The 23987-nt window shown below is 39.4% G+C and overlaps 1 protein-coding gene across 17 annotated transcripts in view; it reads right to left on the reverse strand.

The window, feature by feature from the left end:
• The window catches only part of ICA1 (islet cell autoantigen 1), a 193181-nt gene that overhangs the window by 20219 nt on the left and 148975 nt on the right, over positions 1-23987 (reverse strand). For all 17 annotated transcript variants that reach the window (XM_047843141.1, XM_047843160.1, XM_047843176.1 and 14 more), the window contains 6 exons: positions 21267-21392; positions 20163-20261; positions 7739-7836; positions 5675-5727; positions 2368-2430; positions 2225-2257 (listed from right to left, as the gene is read on the reverse strand). In XM_047843141.1, the coding sequence (XP_047699097.1) occupies positions 2225-2257; positions 2368-2430; positions 5675-5727; positions 7739-7836; positions 20163-20261; positions 21267-21392 (472 nt within the window). The remainder of the gene's footprint in view (positions 1-2224; positions 2258-2367; positions 2431-5674; positions 5728-7738; positions 7837-20162; positions 20262-21266; positions 21393-23987) is intronic.

Genomic DNA, 23987 nt, shown 5'->3' on the forward strand with positions numbered 1-23987 from the left:
AACTGTAAACCAATGAGCTATAAAAGTTGTTTTAAATAAGGGGAAATATAACAATCTTATTCCAGTGTATCTGTGACAGGCTCTGGATGAAGCTTATGAAAGTAAGCATCTATCTCAGGTAGTAGCATTTCTGATTTAATTCTGTGAAGAAATACATGGGTACTGGGTTAATTTTTGTTTTGCCATTACTACCAAGTTGAAAAAGTCAAAATCCAAAAGCAAGAACCCTTTTTTGTAAGAAGGGGGGAAACACAAGAATATGGACTTCTACCTGCTTGTGTGTATGTAAAGAAATAGGGATGAGAATATGGAATAGAGAGGAGTGGCAAGCAGAAATGGGAGTCAGAATTTTCCACTGTCTACATTTTCACTGTCATTATCACGTACCAATGCGAATATACATATTCAAAACTTATGTTTATTAAAACAGTGAAATTAAATAGATAATAAAAGAGCAAATTACATGAACAAGAGGTTGGCAACAGGAGAAATACCAGTCTTCCTTTCAAAACAAGTTGAAAGGTACAGCTAATTATAAATAACTTGTGAAATGTTAAGATTTGGTAAAACTACGTGGTGGGTACCTATTGTGTGTTAGATTATTGTCTTTATCTCACCTTTGCAAGCCTGCAATATTTCTCCCTCCAAAAAAGTTTGTGAGAAAAGCCCTTTATTTCATAAAAGTAATCTATCCTTATGCCAAGTGGGAAATGTTTTTATGAAAATGGAGGCCAGGTAATGGCAGTCTGCTTTAATTATTTGCTTTGTACTCTCATAACCCGAGGTGATTTCAATATTTACAAATAAGTATGATTCTGACAAAAAAACATGTGGACATTGATGAAATATTGCCAAGTGTGTTGCCTGGAATGAGAAATTGGTAAAGAAAGCAGGTTTCTTCCAAGTTTATAATCCTAAGCCCTGGAAACTTAATGTAAGAGTTCTACTTACTGCCTTTCCATTTTTGAAAAAGCTTTAATCAATGCCTTCTGTTCCCCAGACTTCCTCTCACACTTCAGGAATTAAACCCAAATCAGGCTCAAACTGAGTAGAGGAAATTGTCGGCCCTAGTTAAATGGGGTCCATAGGATCATCTTGCCCCATTTCCAGTCCTAGGAGAAACTTGTTCCATCAGGGTGGACTATGGACCAGCAGTCCAGGACAAAGGGTGCTCTAGAGTTTGTCTCAGAATCTCAGTGGAATTTTGGACTTGTGATAAATCATCAGAAGCAAACCCTTGGTGGGATGGAAAACAAAGGCTATACCAGGCTGAACAGTCAATTTCCTGGGGTCATTTAAGACTATGCTTATCTCAATCAAATCCATGCTTTTGGATTCTCTTTTTGGGAGTTATTTAGTAAATTATTTTAGGCGGTGAACTTGGGTGGGTGACCTAGCCAGGCAAGCTCTTCCTCTGCATTTAACTAAGGTTCCATAGGGGCGCCTGGGTGGCTCAGTCGGTTAAGCGTCCGACTTTAGCTCAGGTCACGATCTCGTGGTCCTTGAGTTCGAGCCCCGCGTCGGGCTCTGGGCTGATGGCTCGGAGCTTGGAGCCTGCTTCCAATTCTGTGTCTCCCTCTCTCTCTGCCCCTCCCCCATTCATGCTCTGTCTCTCTCTGTCTCAAAAATAAATAAACATTAAAAAAATTAAAAAAAAATAACTAAGGTTCAGTGGAGGTGCAGCACAGTATACCACCGGGACAATGTTTCTAATGCCACTGTCTCAACTGCTTACCATCTGAAGAGTGTTCCTGTGTCAGAGGTCATGAGAGACCCTGTATATACATGATCTCCAATTCTGACAACAGCCCAGGAAGACTGTTGCTATTGGTTCCATTTTACAAATGGAGCAACTGAGGCTGAAAGAGTTAAAGTGTGAAGCAAATTACCTAAGGCCATACAGATAGTTTATGGCACAACCAGTACTCAAATCTAGGTCTGGTTCTGAAAGCCATGTTTTTTCTACTATAGCATACAACCTGTGACATAACTTTTAGCTTTAGTAGTCTGAGTATTATGTAATTAAGCTAAAGATGTCAAATCCCACATGTACTAATTTGTACTTGGGCACATTTAAAGTCATTTATAAAGACAAATGACAGTTACTTAAAAACAATTTGCTTGGGAATGCAAAGTATCAAAAAAATAAACATTACATTTTCCTGCATGTAAAAACAGTATTAAAAAATTAAATTATAACCCCAAAGAAATATATGAATCTTACCACCTTCCTCGGGTTTCATGCCTAATAGTTCATCTGTAGGTCCATTAAAGGAAACAAAGAAAACAAAATTATGAGTCAGTTTCGTTTTGTAAGGAGTTTGTCAAATTTATTAAAATTGAGTCATTTTCCTTAATCTAGATTACCTGAGCATGCATTATGTGTAGAGCTTTTGTCTAAGGCAGTTAAAATGCTTTTTCCATCTTCAGCTGTAAACAGAACACATGCACTTGGTTATCACGAATTCAGAATGGTGTGTGGGTTTGTATACTATTTCAGTGTAAGGTAAACACACAGCTCATCACATAGAAGCAGGGGTCCTCTGATTACATTTTCTCAAGCTGTTGGCTCTCCATGAATTCTGAGCTGACAGCCTTGAATCTTTGCTTTGTTTGGTGGAAAACTATATGACACTGACTTCACACTTCTTTCATGGACAAATGCATGACTTAAGTAATTGACTACTGATGGTGCTGTGAACGTTAGGCATTTGGGTCTGGCTAAAATAAAAGGGCACATTACTGAGTGAAAGAAGTCAGTCTGTAACATAATTCTATACATACAACATAATTACAACTGTAGAGAATTCTGGAAAAGGCAAAACTATGAAAAGAGTAAAAAGATAAGTGTTTGTGGTGAGGATGTGGAGAAGCGGGAACCCTCTTGCACTGTTGGTGGGAATGCAAACTTGTGCAGCCACTCTGGAAAACAGTGTGGAGGTTCCTCAAAAAATTAAAAATAGACCTACCCTATGACCCAGCAATAGCACTGCTAGGAATTTACCCAAGGGATACAGGAGTGCTGATGCATAGGGGCACTTGCACCCCACTGTTTATAGTGGCACTTTCAACAATAGCCAAATTAAGGAAAGAGCCTAAATGTCCACCAACTGACGAATGAAGAAAGAAGATGTGGTTTATATATACAATGGAATACTACTTGGCAATGAGAAAGAATGAAATCTGGCCATTTGTAGCAATGTGGATGGAACTGGAGAGTATTATGCTAAGTGAAATAAGTCAGGCAGAGAAAGACGGGTACCATATGTTTTCACCTATGTGGATCCTACGTGGATCCTATATATATGTGTGTGTGTGTGTGTGTGTGTGTGTGTGTGTGTGTGTTTATATAAAAGATAAGTGTTTGGGGGAGGGGAGAGATGAACAAGGTGCAGACACAGGGGAGATTTAGGATAGTGAAACTATTCTGTATGATACTCTAATGGTGAACATATGTCATTACACATTTGTCCAAACCCATAAAATGTATAACACCAAGAGTAAACCCTAATGTAAACTATGAGTGATAATGATGTGTCAGTGTTGGTTCATTGATTATAACAAATGTACTGCCCTGGTGAGGGATATTGATAATGCATGTGTGTGGGAACAGGGGATATATGGAAATTTTGTACCTGCTTTCCAATTTTCTGTAAACTAAAAACTGCTCTAAATAATAAAGTGTGTGTGTGTGTGTGTGTGTGTGTGTGTGTGTGTCTGTGTATGTGTGTGTATGTGTGTGTGTGTACAACACAACATCCTTAAAACTTAGTTTGCTCATGTGTACATTAGACTTTTTGCAGGTCACAAAATAAAGACAGGTGACACTTCATTATGGTGGATTCTTCTATTTGTACACAAAACAAGGTGATCAGCATTTGCAATCTCAAAACATTACACAAATACCACAAGTGAACACACTACACAAAGAGAAAATTTGATCCTCTATATTATCATATATTACATAAACATATGATTTATATTGATATGTAACTTGAATACAAATATAATGAACTGGAGTTTACATTTTCCCTCAAAACTAAAATGTTTCTATTTGCTTACCTAGATTCCCACAACATAATTCATGCTGTTGGCTCCCAAGGGATACTGAGGCTGGAGGTCTGGATCAATATAGTCAGAGACCTCTTAGGTGGCCAACAACATCAGGCTGGCCTGCATCTCTGTCTTCTGCCATCTGCTCCCACCCTCATGCTCTAGAACATTGTCCCTCTGACCTCCTGGTCCTTCCTGGCTCATAGTCTTTGCCCAGGATGCTTGTTTTACTCTGACAGCTTTTGCAACTAGCTGTGTGATCCCCTCAAATAGGTGAGTTCTCTCTCTCACACACCAAGAATCCTTGCCATTCTTACCAAAGTTGGAGCTATCCAATTACTTGTGCAATTGTTAGATTATCACCTGCTTCCCCTTTTGACCATGAGCCCCATCCTGGGAAGGGTCTGGATCTGTCTGTGTACTACTGTGTGCCCAGAGCCTAGTGCCATGCCTGCCTGCCACACAGACAGCGCCCAATAAATATCTGTTGAAAACATGAATGAGTATGTAAGTGAAGGTGTGAACACATGAAAGGATGACATGAAGCTGAGTTAGAAAGGCAGAAAGGTGAGAGGGTTTTGTTTTGTTTTGTTTTGTTTTCTGCTGAAAGGCAGGTGTGAGAAAAGCAAATGAACCAGTAACGTGGGAGGAGAATAAATAAAGCAGGTGAAGCAAAAGGTTGGAAAAGAAGGAGGAAAGACAGAAGCAAGGTCAAGGGTAAAGGAAAGGCAGAGAAAGGAAGTTTCAGGGTCTGCTTGCCCCTCCTATCTCCCGGAAGGGCTGCCAGAACGAAGGGTGGAGTGAGCAGAGGTGGATATGCCCCCCAAGAGGGCCAGGCTGAACACAGGGTTAGGGTAAGTTCAGTTCTCTCCATATCACCTGTAAAGCTTTCCCCTGCATCTCAGAGGATTCTAGTACCAGTGAAAAGCTCAGCGTTATATCACCTTAGTCCCATCACATTTTACTGGACCCTCCACTCCTTTATGAGAAGAACCAGTGAAAACTGGCAGTAATGGCAGGAGACGGGAATAGCTGACAAACCTTTCATAGCACATTGCATCATCTACCAACGCTCTGATCACTTTTCCAACTATCTGAGGGTCGGTATACCCGAGGGAGCTGGGGTTACTCATGACAGAACAGACCCAGGAATCACCTGGAAAAACCATGTCTGAGCTCTCCCCATCTGTTCCCAACAAAGACCAACCCACCCCACAACACAATGAAAACCAACTCACCCAATCTGATCATGTAATCTTATTAAAACTATCTTTACAGCCCAAATGGCAGTTAGAATGAGTAATGGCAAAGCAGAAATGTTATCATCTGTTGTCAGAGAAATAGCTGCTAATTCTCAATTTTGGATGCTCCTCTGACAGGCTTTTGCTGAAGTGCCTAATGATGCTATTTTCTGGTTCACAATATAAAACCTTTCTCAATAATGCTATATGGTCGGCATCACTGATATTTGAAAATTTAAAACTGAAATGATAAAAAGAAAATTAAAATACAATTTTCTCAATTGGAAAAGAAGAAAGGAAGAGTCTGCCAAAAAAGGAAATGAACTGGTTGCTGAGCAGTACTATTTCAGAAGCAATTCTAAATAAAAATCAAAACTTACTCTTAAAACTAGAGGATTCCTTGCGTTGGTTTTCATCCTCTAATGAAATTAACCTTAAAATTAAAAAAGAAAGAGTTTAGCAATCTAGTCCTGAAAATTTTATATTTATGATACAGCCAGTTTTTCTGTACAATATTACTACACTTATAACATACAGATATGTGCATGCGCACATGAAAGGTGAATGTATAGTCATTTATATGCTATTCATTTTTTTAAGAAGAAATAAATTTGCTGGATTTTTCCTGTCCTAAGGCTGGTTCATAGCATCTGAATAGTTGAATCTGGTTTCATCATAAGTCATATGTCCTGTAAATATCTAGGTGGGTAGTTGGTAGGTACAGCTAAGATATTTCACATTTATCGCTCTTAAAAAATAGTTAAAAAACTTATGGCCAACCAGCGGTTTCTTCTGACTCCTGGTTACAGGAGAGGATACCTCAGGAGGTTAGCTTAAATTATCTAAGGCTGAAAGCAAGATCATTCTCCAGAAGACTGTCACTACTCAACTCTTACTGTACATGGGGAAGATCACAGCTGAGATGTATCACCAACTTGAGATTCAGCTGGTGCTTCTGAACCTCCCTTTAAAGCACATTTACCTCTATTATAGTTACTGGATTATACTTTTTGGCTTTTAAAAATGAAGTACTAAAATAATGGAGAAATCTGAAGTTAACAAAAACTAATCAAGACAATCGTGGGTAGTTCCTTTCTGAGTAAAGGCTAATGCTTCATTTTGATCGTGGTAACATATATGGTGAAAAAAAGGTAACCAGAACACATTCCAGGCCTTTCCTCTTACTACACCACAGGCTGTGGGCAGTCTCTTAACTTCTTTTGAGCCTTGCTTCCACCATTTACACAACAGGGAAATGCCGGCATTGATAACACCAAGGGTTGGCATGAGAATGGGTAGAGATAACATAAATAAAGCACCTGGCATTGTGATTCGTACATAGTAGGTATTCACTAAAGGGTATTTAGCATTACTATTATTACCAGGAATAGGTTAAACTGCTCCCTGCAATAGTCAATTGTACTAGATTCAGATCATATTCTACAGTGAAAAGTTGTCTTTGCTCTATACCATAGGAATTTTCTAGTTTTTGCTTTAAAATTAAAAAGGCTAATATTGGCAGCAAATACCTCTGTGTGACAAAAATATATACTTTAAAGTTTATTTAGAAACACAGTAAAAACATAAGCGAGTTTTATCACACAATTATCATCTAAATTTTTTGTGTGTGGAAAAAGAATCACAAATAGAGGTAAGATAATCTACTTCTCTTTCCTAGGTCAGCCAGTTTAGGATTAACCCTGTCCTTGCGTGCTCTGGCACCTGAATAGGAAAGGACACAGATTCACACTGAAACCTCCTTGCTGAGTGAGATTAGGACACATCATGCTCCAGGTAAGTGGAAAAGTTTGTCTCAGTATGTAAAATAACCAGAGGTGTCTTCTTTGCAAAGTGGCAAGAACTGAAGATGCAGCACTCACTTCCTGCACTCAAAGCTGCTCTCTGCTTCACAGAGGAAAAAAGCAGAAGTTCTGAACCTTAGAAAACAAAATGTCAGAACCCGGTGCTTCTGTAGGGTAACACTTTAGTACTAGATGTCTTATGAGACAATTTCATAGGTTATTTCCTTCTATGAGAGAAAAGCCAGGGGATTTCCTATCTGGGACAGGATTTTGTAAATGATGGTAACAAAAGGACCAGATTGGGTCCAGAAGCCTGAGAGAGCAGGAAGCTGAGGCTGAGGCTGAGGCCCCCAGAGAGCCAGAGAGCACTGGAAATGTGTGCCTTTGCTTGTCCCAGTCAAATCCTCACAAGTGTGCTCCTTCTAAGACCCCAGAAGTGAGTCTCTTATTGGGAAGAGTCCTGGTCTAGTGGGAATATGTGCAGGACAAGTTTGGCCTTCATTCTAATACATCAACTCAGAGAAAGGAGGAAGTAAAGCAATTGCCCTGTGTTTGAGACCCCAGCAGACTTGGCCAGCAAGGCCTGTACTGCCCTTGCCTGTGGGAAGAAAGATTCTGCCAAGAGAAGTAGCCATAACTTACTGACTCGGCTCCTCCACCGTGGCCTCTGAACTTTCCTGCTGGGTGACCTTCTTCCTTTCTTCTTTCTCAATCAGCTTTTTCATAGGGTCTTGTAAGCTCTTGAACACGATAATGAAAAGGAAAAAAGAAGACAGAGAGAGAGAGGGAGGGAGGGAGGGAGGGAGGGAGGGAGGGAGAGAGAGAGAGAGAGAGAGAGAGAGAGAGAGAGAGAGAGAAAGATCAATAAAAAACTCAACAACCTCTGGTCCAGAAAGCAAACCTTGAATTCAAGGTTTGGGGGGTTACCCTGAACCTACCCAGTAGACAGACATGAAATTTTATATGTTCTCAAACCCATCCACAAAATACTAGCCTATAATAGAGAGTTGTTTCGCCACTAGATTTATGCTTTCCCTTTCACGATAAGTTATTCAAGAGAAAGCCTTTTGGCTATTGCTAACTTTATTTTCCATCTTTAACATGCAGCAAAGATAAACATTCTGTTCTGCTAGCAGCCCACACACTGACAGAGTAGAAGCTTTTCTCCCCCAAAGATGAGAAAATTTCATTTTATTTTTAATTTTGTTTGCAATTTTGTGATCTAAAAACAGCTTTTAAAAATAAGAGAAAACAAAACCTTTTTTTAAGAAAAAAAATTAGCAGCTTAACATATTCCAACAAGTTTACTCCCACAAGTGGACAGAGCAAGTGCATCCAAATCTTTGTAGATTAAAAGATGGGTGGGGATCTTCTGATGGCACACTATTTCTTGGAGTTATTGTTCTCAAGTCTCATTAAATGTATAAGGAAACACTTTCAAAAAAATCCAGTGTCTAGAAACTGTACACCAGAAAAAGCAAAACACTCCCATAACAACTGAATAATGAGTTATACAAAAAGATCTCTACTTGTGGCCCTAATTAAACCACAAACCTATAAATACACATGAAACATCTCAAGATACTTACTAATCCTGCTTATATTCTTAGAACTTTTAAAACCTGTCCTTTGGGGCTTCCTGTCTCCTCCTCTTTCCCCTTCCCACCTTTCTCTTCTCTAGTGTGACCCACACACAGAAGGCGGCAAGCGTGTTTCCTACACCAGCTCTGATGGAGTCATGGTCTCTGACTGCAGGCTGGATGGAGATGGTGTGGAGGCAGTCTCTGCAAAGCCCAGCTGTGATGGATGGTGGTGCCTGCTGTGGGCGCCAGGTGAACACGGGTGTTCCACTCCTAACTGCCAGCACTCTCACTCCCTATATGGAAAATTTTCCCTAAAATACCTAGGCAGTCAGGTTACTGTTTTTCTCAAGTACCCACAGTAGTTCCCCACTTGTTTCCACTTCTAGTCTAAACCTCTCTGCCTGATTTTAAAGATCTTCTGAAATGTGATTTTATCTTACTCTCCCACATTGCTTCCCAGGGGCTCCCAAATGGGAGCTTTCCATTCACCTAGGTCTTTCTCATCGCCTCGTATGTACTAATTGCTCCCTTCCTATCTTTGTTCATTCTGTTGCTTTACCCAAAAAAATCTCTCTCTACCTATTTGTCTACACTCAAGAGTCCTATAAGTTTTTGCAAAGCCCAGATCAATTACTGCCTTTTCTGTAAAACTTCATTCACTAAGCAAGTCAAATTCAAGAAAGTCCTTCCATCTTCAAGGTGCATTTATAGTCTTATTCATATTTGATTATATCTATTCTGTATTATGTTTTCTCTTAAAAAATATTTTTTAAGTTAGAAAAATAATAGAAACACATGTAGAATGCTTGGAGAATTAAAAAAAGACAAGTTACTCATAATTCCATTCTCCTCCCCAAAATAGTTAATATTTTCATATATTTCCTTTCTGGTTTTTCATACTCATACTACTTTTATAATCAGAATCATGTATATAGATGTATTCTTAAGCAATATAATATGTGTAGGTATTTCATAATGAGAAACATTCTTCATTAGAGAATATAAAAAAGATTTTATATATCCTAAACATTCAATATTAAATTATATATAAATATACATTCATTCACCATTTTTCTAACATAGGGCCAAGGTTTTCTAATTGAATATATGTCCTATGCTTAGAGTTCTGAAACATCTTCTTGCACAAAGGACAGCCTTAAGGCATTACCATCATTTTTTTTAACATTTATTTATTTTTGAGACAGAGAGAGACAGAGCATGAACAGGGGAGGGTCAGAGAGAGGGAGACACAGAATCTGAAACAGGCTCCAGGCTCTGAGCTGTCAGCACAGAGCCCGACGCGGGGCTTGAACTCATGGACGCTTAACCGACTGAGCCACCCAGGCGCCCCAACCATCATTTTTAATGACTATTTCTGGACACTTAGATTAGTATACTCAGTCAACAAATAGTTTCAGAGTATTTACCATGACCAGGTGCTGTTTTGGGTGCAGGGGATATACTGGTGAAGAAGACAGACAGAATTATCAGTTAGTGATGAGTCTAGGCAGGGAATTAAAAAGGGGGATAAAAAGTGATTGGATCACTACCTCAGCTAGTAAGAATGGTCTCTTGCGGAAGTGACATTTTAGCTGAGAGTCAAATGACATGAAGGAGCCATCCTTGCATAACTCAAGAAGGAGAGGCTTGAATGCAAAGGCCTAAGGTAGTAATAGCTTGGCTGGTTGGAGGAACCAAAAGAATCCACTGGGATTGTAATGTAGTGGGCAAGAGGACAGGTCTTATGAGATCAAGATAAAGAGGTCAGCAGGGGTCACACAGGGAGAACATTCCTTTACCCACATTCATCAATATTTAACACTATGCCCCATTAATTTCATCATATTCTTTTGCCCTCTATGTTTCTCCAATGTATGACAACTAAATGGAATCCATGATTATCAGTTAGAGGGGGAAATGCTATAAGGTACATTATTGGAACATATGAGGTAATTGTAATATGGACTATAGTGTAGGTCTTCTTCTTTTTTTAATCACATACCCCAAAGCATCTGGTAAAAGCTAGGCACATGTGTGCATGTGTGTGTATATTTCAGAAATGTACAACCACAAGGAGGAGTTCAACAGATGTCAAAGACTCACTCTTTTCAAAAGATCTGCCAATCACAGCATTTTATTCACACACACACACACACACACACACACACACACACCCTTCCAGCAGTTTTATTCCCCAAAGAGTAGTCCAATCCTGGTCAACATGAAGCCAGGAGTATTTTCAGCTAAGCTTCTGATGGCCCCAAAATGCACTTTTCAATTCTGTGAGGCTTGTCCAGGCCTCCTGGTTTGCTCAATTATCTTCTCATTGCATTTCCTTTTTCTCAATCAGCACTAGGCAGGGCCAGGACTTGTCTGCTCTCAGCCAGCTGCGTCTAGCTGCCACAGCGCTTGCCTAAGCCCCTGAGATGCCCTTGACAGCTCCATGGTTATCATCCTTTCTGTCTCTAGACCGACCTCCCCTCATAACCACACTTGGGCAGTTCTAAGACAATCCCTTTGTAATGTAAACCACTCCTTCCTTCTTTTCAACCCCTTCCCTGTTGGGCCATTAGCAGGGACTCAATTGTTGGCTCCCTGTCACCACAATCACAGTTAAGTCACTATTGTGCTTCACCAACAGAATGGCTACAGTTCCAATTGCTACTTTATTATTAATAATTCCTGTTATAATTGCTCATCTCTTCCTGCTATTACCATTGTCCCTATAAGGATTTGGCTGTTGCCACTCAAGAGAGGTGCTAAATATGTACTTGTTGTTTGATAAATTCATGTACATAAGGTTAAACTGAAAAAATTAGAGCTCTTAAAGCCTCAGGGGAATAATTAGAAAAAGGTTTATGAAACCACAAGCAAAATTAATACCAAGCACCTGGGTTTATTTATTAAATATTAGCATTTTGAGCTAAGGGGAATCTTGTGTGGGGAATCTATCAGCTTTATTGAGATATAATTCATGTACCATAGAATTTACCCACGTAGAGTGTATACTTCAATGGTTTTCAGTATAGACAAAGAGTTGTGCAACCATCACCACAGTCAATTTTAGGACGTCTTCAAGGGGCATCTTTTGAAGCAAGAGAGTTTTAGATTAAACTGAGCTAAACACTCCTCTATACAGCCAGGAAAAAAACCACAACAGGTATGGAACTTGTTTCTTACAAAGATGGTAAACAATGAAGACAATCAAGAAACTCAGAGGAACTCTGAAACAACATGGAGGACAAATCACGTCCTCTTCCTCTCTCAACATTAGTTCCTGGGTGTGACTGTCAGATATAGGATATTCTACTTGGAGAACCACTGCTTTCACCAAAGTTTGATGAAAAGGTCCAAGTGGGGGCTGGGGTGGAGGGGATTCTTTATGGTATTTTAAAGTCTGCAACTCAGCTGAAAACACTTAACCTTGTAGCATCTGTAAAAGTCAGAGGTGACAGCATTTTCTGTGTGACATGAACACCTGCTCAGCCAAGAGGCCTCGGTTGACTGTAGAGACAAGGCAGCCATCAGATGGAACTATTTTGAATCAGCGGCTGATGGAAGCCACATTCAAATCCATGTCCAGAAATGAAACGTCAAAGCATTCTGTTTCTAGACCCCAAACCCACTAGGTTCTTCATTAAAATTGTTCATGAAGATCACTTTGTATTAGCAGCAAAACAGCATCATACAAGACTGAAAGGTTTCGTACAGAAGAAAAAATGTTTTTGTACTAGTAACCTTTCTCTGTTTAAAAGGCTGCACTGACATGCTAATAGTTTCCATCAATGCTTAAATGGTTTCAGGAAGCACACACACACAATATATAAGATCAGCGTGACAGAGGAAATGCGCAGACCGAGCTTGCAAAAGTGTCTTAGAAAGGAAACAGCTTAATATAATAATGGGAGTTACTACTTCCTGTATTAGGAAAATAAAAGCAACAGCAACATTCATCTGAATGAAAGCAAAACTACTCAGCAAAACAAATTTCACAGACAAAAGGCTAGCAGCCAACCCTAATATAATGACCTAAGTTTAAGTTTAGCCTTGACAACTGAGTAACATTTCTCTAATCTTTAATTATGACATTTAATTTTCTTAGGCTACTTCCCATTAATTATACTGTATGCATATGAAGGTGCCAAATAATTGTCTATAAAAGGAACTAAAAGTGCTGAAAATAGGGAGGCATGGTTAAAAGATGGTGAACTCGGTTGTGTGTATGCTTGTGTTTATATAATTGGTACCACATGAGGAATAAAAAGCAGAGGCATGATGATGTGTATAGCCACACAATTCATGGATTTTAGCACATGTGGCCCCCCACTCATGCAGTTATAAATCTATAAAGATACTATGTAAGGAGCACTATTAATCTAGGATCAGAAGGTACTCTTGAATTGTAGTGTAGAATAAAAAGTAAAGTTAGAGAAAAACAAACATAATCATAAATAAGATATATAAACTTGTTCTTTAAACTTTTTTTTTAAAGAGAGTCTCTCTCTCTCCTTCTCTCTAAAGAGAGTGGGGAAGATGGGCTGAGGAAAAGAGAGAGAGAGAGACTCCTAAGCAGGCTCCACACTCAGTGCAGAGCTCCACGTGAGGCTTGATCCCATGATCATGGGATCATTACCTGAGCCAAAATCAAGAGTCAGAAACTCAACCAACTAAGCCACCCAGGTGCCCCTCTTATCAACAGTTTTTAAAGGTTTTAAAGGAATTAGATGTCTTAAAGGTTCATCTTATGTTAGGTATTGCAGTCCATGTTTTACACATCTCACAAAACCCAGAAAAACACACTGTATTCTGGTTTCCTGATATGGAAATGGAGACTCATACTTAAGACCATTCAACCATTAACAGGTAGGAACAATATTTGAATCCAGGTCTTCAAAATTCTACAACTAGTCAAGAAATGGTACCGAATAGCCAAGTCAAGAACATTTGCTGAACTCCTTCATATGTAGCACCAAGTAGATCAAGAACACTTCCTTCCAAACTCTAAAGCAAGTGTCCTAAATTCCTAGGTATCTGAGGGATTGACTGATATAGATGATGTTTTTCACCAATGTGCAAACATTTCAAAGGGCTACTTTAAAAAAAATTTTTAATGTTTATTTATTTTTGAGAGACAGAGCACGAGTTGGGGAGGGGCAGAGAGGGAGACACAGAATCCCAAGCAGGCTCCAGGCTCTGAGCTGTTGGCACAGAGCCCAATGGAGGGCTTGAACTCATGAGCTGTGAGATGGAGACCTGAGCTGAAGACAGACTCTTAACGGACTGAGCCACCCAGGCACCCCTCAAAGTGTTACTTTTAACAGAAAGTTTACAACTATAGTTTTTAAAGGTGGCACTTGTGCTTTCTCTTGCCCTCCTGCCTCAGGGCCCCAAGTACCACCTGGAAGAAATGACTTACAGCAGAGTGGGAAAAGCATGAGCATCCCTGTTTCCACAGCTACTGCATATGGAGCATGTAGCCTTGGGCAGATGACTAGACCTTTCTGAACTTCAGTTTCCTCATTTGAAACACGGGGGAAAAAACAAGTAGACCCAACTACTCAAGGTTATTTTGAGGATTAACTAAAATATATGCCCTTTCTATATGTCAGTGCCGAACTTAATTGTATTATTAATTATGATACCCAACCTCGGCACATTAGAGTCACGCATAGCATGACAAATTCTCTGAGATGCTACTTCACCTCACATTTAGCAGAGTTCCTGGCATTAAGTAACTGCCCACACAATGATAATATTTTTCGTTTCCCCTCGAAGAAAAGTAATGGAATGAGACGAAGCAGGGGATGGAGAGGAACCTGTTATGAGGAGAGCCTAAGCTACCAGCTGCCTGGAGGAACAAACGCCAGTCATCACAAGGGATGGATGAACTGATGATCAGCCACCTGTCGGTTTGTCCACCTCAAACTTCAGTGGTGCCATGGTCAGCCCCCTAACCCCTCTTCTCCCATGGACTTGGATGCTTCTCAGTTTTGCAATGATCTGGCCTGGAGCAGCTTGGGGGAAAAAAATCACTCTGCTAAAGGCTGTGTAAAGTAATGACACCGAGAGAAAACTTGAAAGTCTACAAGGATATTCTGGATGCTCGCCATGAATAATTGCCATGTTGGGACTGGCAACTAAAATAGCATTGCAGAGATATTTACCCAATTTTCATAAAAACTATTATGGCTTTATTTTCAAAGCAAGTAACTACAGAGCCGTGTGGCTTGTCGGTAAATGTTCAAGTGATTAACTGAGAAATGTGGAGGTGGGTGGAAGAAGGCTGTTAGGCATACGAATTTGAGAAAAACAAAATTTAGAGAAGGATGTTTTTTGAATTGTGAAAGCTAAAAACATTTTAGTCTCCAGAATGACGTTCCATATAACAGTGCTAAGTCCTAGACCCCAGGAGAGAAAAGAGGGAACATTGGCACATCTGTTTCAATGGTTATTTTTGAACATGCCCAGAGTTAGGTTTTCAAATTCGGGTTTCCTTAAAATCCTGGCACAGGGCAAAAGCCAGTTGCAAAGCCAAATTGCATTTTTTCAGAATTAGCCTTGTTGCAGGGTGGGAAACCTCCCTGCCTTCCTTGCTTGTAGGCCTGCCCTGCCCTCTTGTATCCCTTTGGGAGTTCTATAAGCCCAGACCAGGGTCTGCAGGCCTGAAGCACAGGTTTGGGAATGGAACTGCCAGAGCCATCTGTGGGAGTCAGGGAGGGTTATCTTGGGTGAGGTCTGTGAGACCTATCCCACGACCCTTCACAGCCTCGCCTTCGAAACTCACTGCAAAACTAATCATCTAGGGTGCAAACAGTAAGAAAGGAACTTAAGCTAGGCTATAGAGCCTGGCAAGCTCAACAAACCCCTGTGTATCGATACTGCCAATGGCTGTCTTCTGGATCCATGAGAGAATTCTCGATAAATCCATCCCCGTTACCCCACCATGGCTGCCACCCTCACCGCCCACCAGCAGCACCCCCAAAACAGCCAGAAGGTGACAGAGCCCAAGTTAAAGTCAGGTCTGGCTGGCACAGGGCCTGTGATCTTACATAATCATGCATCCGGAGTAAAAAATCTGGCTTTCCTGACAAAAGCACTAGAATGGGGGACATGATAGGAATATGTTTAGTACTGGCCATTTTCATTAAATATAGGCACTCTGATCTCTTTTAAAATACAAATGCAGAAGGTCATGCCTTCCCCTCAACCAGCTCCCAATGGTGTGTGTCTACTTCAAAGGGTCTCCAGTGCTCACTTCTCTGTAAAAACATCTGACTCAACCCACATGATAGTGAGGGAAGAAGAGACCACTGAGTTTTAGAGTTTCCAGGAAAAAGCCACGTGACTCCTGAGGGGTTTTGTTTGTTTGTTTGTTTTTGTTTTGTTTTTGTTTTGTTTTCTCTGAAGATCTATGCGGCAATGTGTAACTAAAGGACATCCTGGAAGAATAAAGTAAACATGACCATTTCTGAGGGGTGGTAATTTAAGACTGGTCACTGTTTTCCGATAGAGAGCATTTCATTTACCTTAAAAAAATGCTTTAAACTCATAGTCTAAATTACTTTCTCTAAAAAAGTGACAGTGCTTTTGAGATGTGGCTAGAAATATTCCATTCTTATCTCCACAACTTGATAATTTCTACCATGTGAAAGACATTCTCAGACAATTTGGAATCAGTATACAATTAACATATTAGGGGCACCTGGGTGGCTCAGTTGGTTACGCTTTAGACTCTCGATTTTGACTCAGGTCATGATCTCTTGGTTCCTGAGATAGAGCCCTGTGTCAGGCTTGGAGCTGGGTATGGAGCCTGCTTGAGATTCTCTCTTTCCCTCCGCCCTTCCCCAATGCACACACTTTCTCTCTCTAAAAAAATTAACATATTAATAACCCATACAAAATACCTATGTGTAGTAGCATTTTAATGAAACAGTAAGTATGTATTGTTTAAAAATACAAGATTAGTGCATTGCTTCTTTTACTGGAAACCACTTAAAAGATGTTCTCTCCACTTTAAATTTGAGCCTTGTTGCAATTAGATTAAAAAAATTTGTAACATAAAAATTTTTTTGTAACATTAAATTTCAATCTTAAATCCTCCATAAAGTTAAAATGTTGCAAAAATCTATTAATCATAAAATGAATGATGAAGGATTATGTCAATAAAAGTAGAATTAATAGAACCATATCAGGCCTGAATAAAAAAGCAATAGTTGACACATAAAACATTACCACAAAATATTCACGAAATGTCAAAATAGTCACTGGGATATGAGGTGGAGATTCAATTCATTTTTATAATAAAATTATATTGGGAAAGAAATATACATATTTTCTAGAGAAAGCTTCATTAGAAATAAACTTCTGGGGCATGAGTTATATCACTGTAATTCTGCAGCAAAAGACTCTTCCCTCCAAACAGGATGCATCGAGTGTTTAACACATTAATTATCATCCTTCATCAAGCATAAAACTAACAGTCAGGAAATACAGCTGCAGTGGCACAATTACCAACACTCAGAATACACCCTGCAGCAAAGAAAACAAATGGGTTGCTTTTCATTAACAGAGCTTGGCAAACCTCTCCAAAGACAATGTTTTCCTTCCAGCCAGAGTCCCAAAAGGCATTTCAGGGCTATTTGCTTAGGTAAATCCAGAGAACAAATAAAACATGAAAATATTTATTTAAATTCCAAAATAATCCATTATCAATATAGTGTCATTCAGAAGAAAATTACATACATTGAAAATGACTTAATCAAATCAAAATTATTTATTTATTCATTTAGCTATTTATTTTTATAATTTTTTTAATGTTTATTTATTTTGAGAAAGAGAGAAAGAGAGTGCATGACAAGGAGGGGAGGGACAGGGAGAATGAGAAGGAGAGAGAGAAAGAATCCCAAGCAGGTTCTGCACCGGCAGAGCCCAACACAGGGCTTGAACTTAGGAACTGTCAGATCATGACCTGAGCCAAAATCAAGAGTCAGATGCTTAACCAACTGAGCCACCAGGTGTCCACCCTTTTTATTAATTTTTTATAATTTTTATTTTTTTGAGAGAGAGAGAGACAGCATGAACGGGAGGGGTAGAGATAGAGGGAGAGAAAGAAAGAATCTATTTTTTTTATTTGAGAGAGAGAGAGAGAGAGCGAGCGAGCACGGGCAGAGGAGAAGGGCAGAGGAGAAGAGAGAGAGAACTTAAGCAGGCTGCACGCTGAGTGCTGAGCTCAATCCCAGGACCCTAGGATCATGACCTGAGCCTAAATCAAGAGTCAGATACTCAACTTACTGAGCCATCCAGGTGCCCCCCCCCCCAACCCCCGCAAATCTTTTAAATACAAGGCATGTTTTTAAAAATATATATGAGTGCAAGAGGGTTGGTAAGTCATGTAATATCTTCATGCTTGATGGTAATACATACGCTATTAGTGGTTTTCATTTTCATGTTCTGTGACATACAATATGATAGGTAACATGCCTCTGTGTATGCAATAATGAGCTGTGTGACAACAGGATTCTATTACATAGGTTTGAGTCCATATAAATGAAATAATTAGCAACTAGCTTGGGATTCTAATATAGCATCTCTGAAAAGCCTAGATGAATGCATTCTAGAAAAATAGTAAGAGCCTAGTTTATTTGGTTGATTGCTGGACACTTAACATTCTTAATATTACTATAATTATATTATACCTTAACAGATACATTATTTCTACTGAGTTTATATTCTAATTAAACCATAAACTGCTACTTAAACCATAATTTAAGGATGACTCTAGGGATGTAAAAGGCAATGGATAGTCATGTGCCCAAAATATTTGTAATTATGTCCTGAACCACCGCCATCAAACTTCCGCTAAATTCCCTGCCCAGAAATCCTCTAACATAATCAGCTTGATCCTCTCTGCAGGATAAATATCACGGCAACAATTAAAGAGTAATCTTCTCCTCAGCACAGGAGGCCAGAAAGGAATCCTCCATGTTTGTGGCATCAGTTTCATATTGTACTTTATATGCAATTAACTCAAACCTGAACTTCTTTTAAATCGCATTTGGGATAGGCATCATTCCATCTTCCACCTAGCTGATTTGTGCACAACTGTCTTACAAAGACAAACTTATTATGAAATAAAATCTGATGCACATACATACCCTAAAGCCTGAAAGTCTCTCTGCCTTACTAAAGAAGAAACTGTAGGATTCTGTTCAGGCCTCTATAAGAAATGTGAAGAGTGTGAGTTGTAATAATTTTAATCGATCTGGCTCAGTCAGGACAGCGGCTTTCTAAGGTGCTGAATGTGGTAGTAAATGGTGGGGCAGGAATGCAGCAATGGTAACATCGCCAATGTGCTAAGAAAGGCTTCGGGTTCATTGGACGCACAACATTTAGCTAGACAAAGGAGGTTATGGGAGGAATGAAATGTCCCTCCCCTCAAGGGCTTAGAGTCCACCTGACAGAATAAAAATGGGCACATTCTGAATCTGGTTACCATGCAGCATGTCACCAAGTACCAATAAATGAACAAATGACCAGCTGACAGGAGTATTGTGAAGAAACTTCATTGGCCAGGTGTCCTGTCTGGAGTCAGGCCAGGTGCCTCTCAAGGTGAGTTGACTGTCTTGGGTTCCTCTTGGCAACCTTCATTTAAAGGGCCATGGTCTTAAAGGTTTCTGTCTTAATACTTTTGTAGATGCAGTGACATTATAAACATTTCAGAATCAAAGCAAAAAAAAAAAGCTTTTTAATGTTTTCTTAAGCAAGATGATAAGGCATTTACAAATTGCCTGAAAAATTAACAGGAAGGTAATTTCAAGGTGAACTTTAACTAGTTCTTTCCTGGTCTTTTCCTTTCAAAGATATGACCTGGCAACAAAGAATCTGGTGTTTTCTCCTTCTTAAAATCCTTTTGGAACCCAAATCACTTCCTTCTTGACATGCATTCTCTCTCATCAACCAAAATGATCCCACACTCAGCTGTAATACTGAGAATCAGACATTTTGCATATATCCCTTTTGAGTTGAGAAATCACTGAGTTTAATATTGCTTTTGCGAATGGAAAATATTCCTGTAAGTCTTATGGGAAAATTTAATTCTGTACTGAATGGTACTCACAGAATAAAATGACATTTGTCAGAAGTAAGAGAGGAAAGAAAAATACTTTGCAAGGGAACATCTTTGAATAATTAAAAAGTAATGGAGTATACTAGACCTGTACAATCTTTCCTTTAACAGCACCAAACAAGTCATTTAAAGCAGTCCCCACAATTCATCTCCCAGTAACATGTACCCCTAGGTTCAAGCTGTGTTTTTGTACTGTTGTGACTTATTGATGCAGTAAAGGACTATACTACGGGGCACAGTTATCTCTTGGACATTGGGAGTCTGTTGGAATAATGATGATTGCTGTCAATGGTCACACACTGTGATGTAAACATTACTTTTGCTAAGTTTTTCTAACAGCCTCTCTTAGCTTTCATACCTTTAATGTAGTGAATTCATATGGTTGGTAACCTTTGAAGCTCTCATGGATGGCTGCCATAGTGTGAGAAGTTTTCTCCCAAAAATGAAGCAGAGTGGTCTGTAAAGAAAGACAGTACAGCTATTAACGTTCTGAATGCGCAGTTTTAGCCACAGAGGCCCCAGAGAAGTGTGCCCATCTCTGGCTTTCAAGACCCTCCAAAATATGATTCCAACTCATCTCTGCAGCCTTGTTTCCATTATGCCCCTCTTTAAATCTTGTATTTCAGCCAAACTAAATGCTTCCCAGTACCCCCAAATACTGCTGCCATGACTAGTGGTGCTCCACTATTTGGGACATTAGCCTCTCCATTCTCTGTACTTGTCCCATGTGATCTATCCTCCAAAACCCAGGGCTAATTGTCAACAATCTACTTTTGTGATCCTTCCACTGATTCAATTTGTCCCTCTTCAAACCCTCATTGGATCTTGTTGAACTTATTTCACTTAGAACTTCCTGTTCTCTCCTTGAAGTACAAAAAATATTGTCACACTATACGTACTATCTTTGATTTCCTTTTGAAACTTCAAGTTCCTTGAGGACAGGGAATTTGATCTTATTAATTTTTATATTCCCTACAACACCTAGAGTTTGGCCTCCCACACTCAGCTGGTGTCTAATACCACTGTTGTTGGATACAAGTACTATGCTCAAGGAACTCAGAAGCTAGGAGGAGACAAAAATAAGTCCATTAAATTATGACAACCTGATGAGTCAGTGACCATGCCAGGAGAACTCTAGGCAACAACACGGAGTGACATAAGAGGAGGTACATTACACAGAGTGGAATATGGAAAGGTACAAATGGGCAGAAAGGCACTCAGGCGGTAGGAACCATCTATGTAAAATCAGGGAAGTGGGAAATGGTGTATGTACAGGAAACAGCTAATATTTATTTTGATTACACTGTAGTCCACTAGAAGGGACAGGTGTGGAAAGTAAATTATGAGCAAGACATTTAGAACTTCATAATGCCCAAAGCATACTTTTAGCTCAGACACCATTTTTCTGTCCCCTAAGCCTCATAGCATTCTTGGTTCATTGTAACTAACACCACTTCATTACCTGGTATGTTGCTAGCATATGAGACAACAGATTGCATCTGCTTGCTCCAAGAAGATCCACTTTTTGACACACATCCATCTTCAATTTGTCAAAGCTTTTTTTGGCAAGGCGTACTTGTGTTTGTACCTAGAAAGTAAAAGGGAACCTTTGAGCCACTCAGACTCTTAAGTAGTTAAACTTTGCCAGTGAGGAAAGCCAAGAGTGGGCTTATCTCTTTCACGTAAGAAAACACCTTTGGAAGTTCCAAGCAGGAGAGAAGATCCTACAGCATCCATTCTTTACCTGCAAAGGATCTCAACAACAGCACTGCATATGATGATTTTACAGCAGATTTACCATCCTAGTTATATTTTTCTCAGTCAAAATTTAAACTCCTCTCCTCTCAAAGCATTCACAAAGTGACTGTGGTGGAGAGACGTCTGGAAACATGCAGTGGGGTAAGGGGACAACCTTTGCCACATTACCATTTTCCTATAGGTCTTTGAAGCTCACTTCCCCAAATATTTTTCACTCACCTTCCCTAATGTTAACATCTTACATAACACAGTACATTTGTTAAAAATAAGAAATCAACATGGACACGATCCTACTAAACAACAGATGTTATTCAGATCTAACTAGCTTTTCCATCAATGTCCTTTTTTTTTTTGTTCCAAGATCCAACCTAGGATACCACATAAGGGGATTGTAACATAATCTAAAAAAATGATAAGCTTTCAAGTTTTTATTACTGAGTATGTATGTAAGCAATTTTCCCTCTGTCCCTGAGCCATATGGTATTTCAAAATGGGAATGAGGTCAGGGAAAGATTTGGAAATGTTTATTCTACACATAATTTGATAATAAAATAGAAGGTTTTTAAAAATAATACAGCTACTTTACGAATGGTGAGGTCAAAATTTCTCCTACCTCCAACCTGAAGGAGGAAGGTTATATTTTAACCAGGGAAAGCTTGCCAAATATCACTTTATCTCAGGTAATTCATGCAGTTGTAGACACCAGATAGGTAACTGCATTATGGGAGTAATGCTGACTCATTAGTGATAGTTCTTCCATCACAGGATACCAGGAAGCAAGGATGATGTCTGACTTGATCACCATTACATGACTGGTACCTGGTGACCTGGCCCAAAGCAGGTGCCGAATACATATTTGGTGACTGAATGAAGAAATTTTCTAGGCTATTTAAAAGGTAAAGTACTTAAGTTATTATTTTAAAGTATAACCTTTAAGGTTGTTATTTTAGAAATGATTTTATTTTTTAACAAAAATAACCATAAAGATTATTTGATATAAAACATTAATTTTTACCACTGATAATTCTACTTATAATCATAGTTTATAAGATTATAGGGCATTATATAATAATAGCAACAATCAATACAATTGTTACCATTTGTAACAATTTGACCATTGAGGCAATTTAACAATAGCTACAATTCACAATTAATACAATTCACTCACCACATGCCAGCTATTCTCTCTTAGCCTCTGTTATTACCCTTTCTGACTGCTAAGGATTAAGAGGATTCATCTGGGGAAGTAACTAATGAGCAAGGCTGCCGTTCTAGATTAGCCTGCCTGACTCCAAAGCCATGCTATTCTGCCTCTCAAGCAACTTACACTAGTCACTGGAAAATCAAGAAGCTCAAAATTTGACTAGGAAAAACCCTAGTTTTCCCTGTAGATTATATGGAATTGGAAAACAATGAGGCAATACATTTAACAACATATTGACAGAATTAATATCCTATGTGAATAGGGTCTTCTGTTCTATATAGCTGTATAAAACTTTCCCTAAGAATTCCTCTGTATTTTTGGACTACAGGGTTGGAAAACCAGAGAATAGAAGAAGCCAGCTAGCTCCTCTCAAAGTGACCACACCATGAGCTTAAACAAATCCTGGAGCTCAGTCATTCCCCACTATAGAGTGGAGAAACTCTAGGCAAAGGTACTTGGGAGCACTGACTATAAAATAAAGTTAGAATTAGTTCAAAGTAGTGATTTCCTGCCTTCCTTTGAGAGGAATAAGGAGACTGCAAAAGGAACACCCAAGTTCTACAGGGAAGGTATGAGAAAGTATGAAGAGAAAGATGTTTCACAGTAGCTGACGTGCTCACTGCAAGCCCCCCCACTGGTTCACCAGCTGCTCTGGCAGGCAAGCCCTCCTCAACTGGGATCCTGGGAGGCATCTGTCTTCACCCTTTTCTTCTGACAGGGAAGGAGATTAATATGGGTATGAGCTTTCACATCTGCATTCATTCCACACATATTTGGTGAGTACCCATTATGTGTCAGGACCAGTGCTAGGCACTGGGGCACCTGTAAAGGAGGAAGATTCATGGCAATGAGTGAATAAATACTTACAAATGAATGCACTTAGGCAAAAGGACCCTCTAGTTTTTTTAGAGAAGACAAATTAACAATTATATTATAATACAATGGGGGGGGCGCCTGGGGGGCTCAGTCGGTTAAGTGTCCGACTTCGGCTCAGGTCATGATCTCACTGTCTGTGAGTTCGAGCCCTGCGTCGGGCTCTGTGCTGACAGCTCAGAGCCTGGAGCCTGCTTCAGATTCTGTGTCTTCCTCTCTCTCTGACCCTCCCCCATTCATGCTCTGTCTCTCTCTGTCTCAAAAATAAATAAACGTTAAAAAAATTTAAAAAAAAATAATACAATGGGAAAAGTCAAAGGTAGAAGAAGAGTACAACACAGAGGTAGT

Source organism: Prionailurus viverrinus, chromosome A2 (assembly GCF_022837055.1).
Source record: "Prionailurus viverrinus isolate Anna chromosome A2, UM_Priviv_1.0, whole genome shotgun sequence".
Taxonomy (NCBI): Eukaryota; Metazoa; Chordata; class Mammalia; order Carnivora; family Felidae; genus Prionailurus; species Prionailurus viverrinus.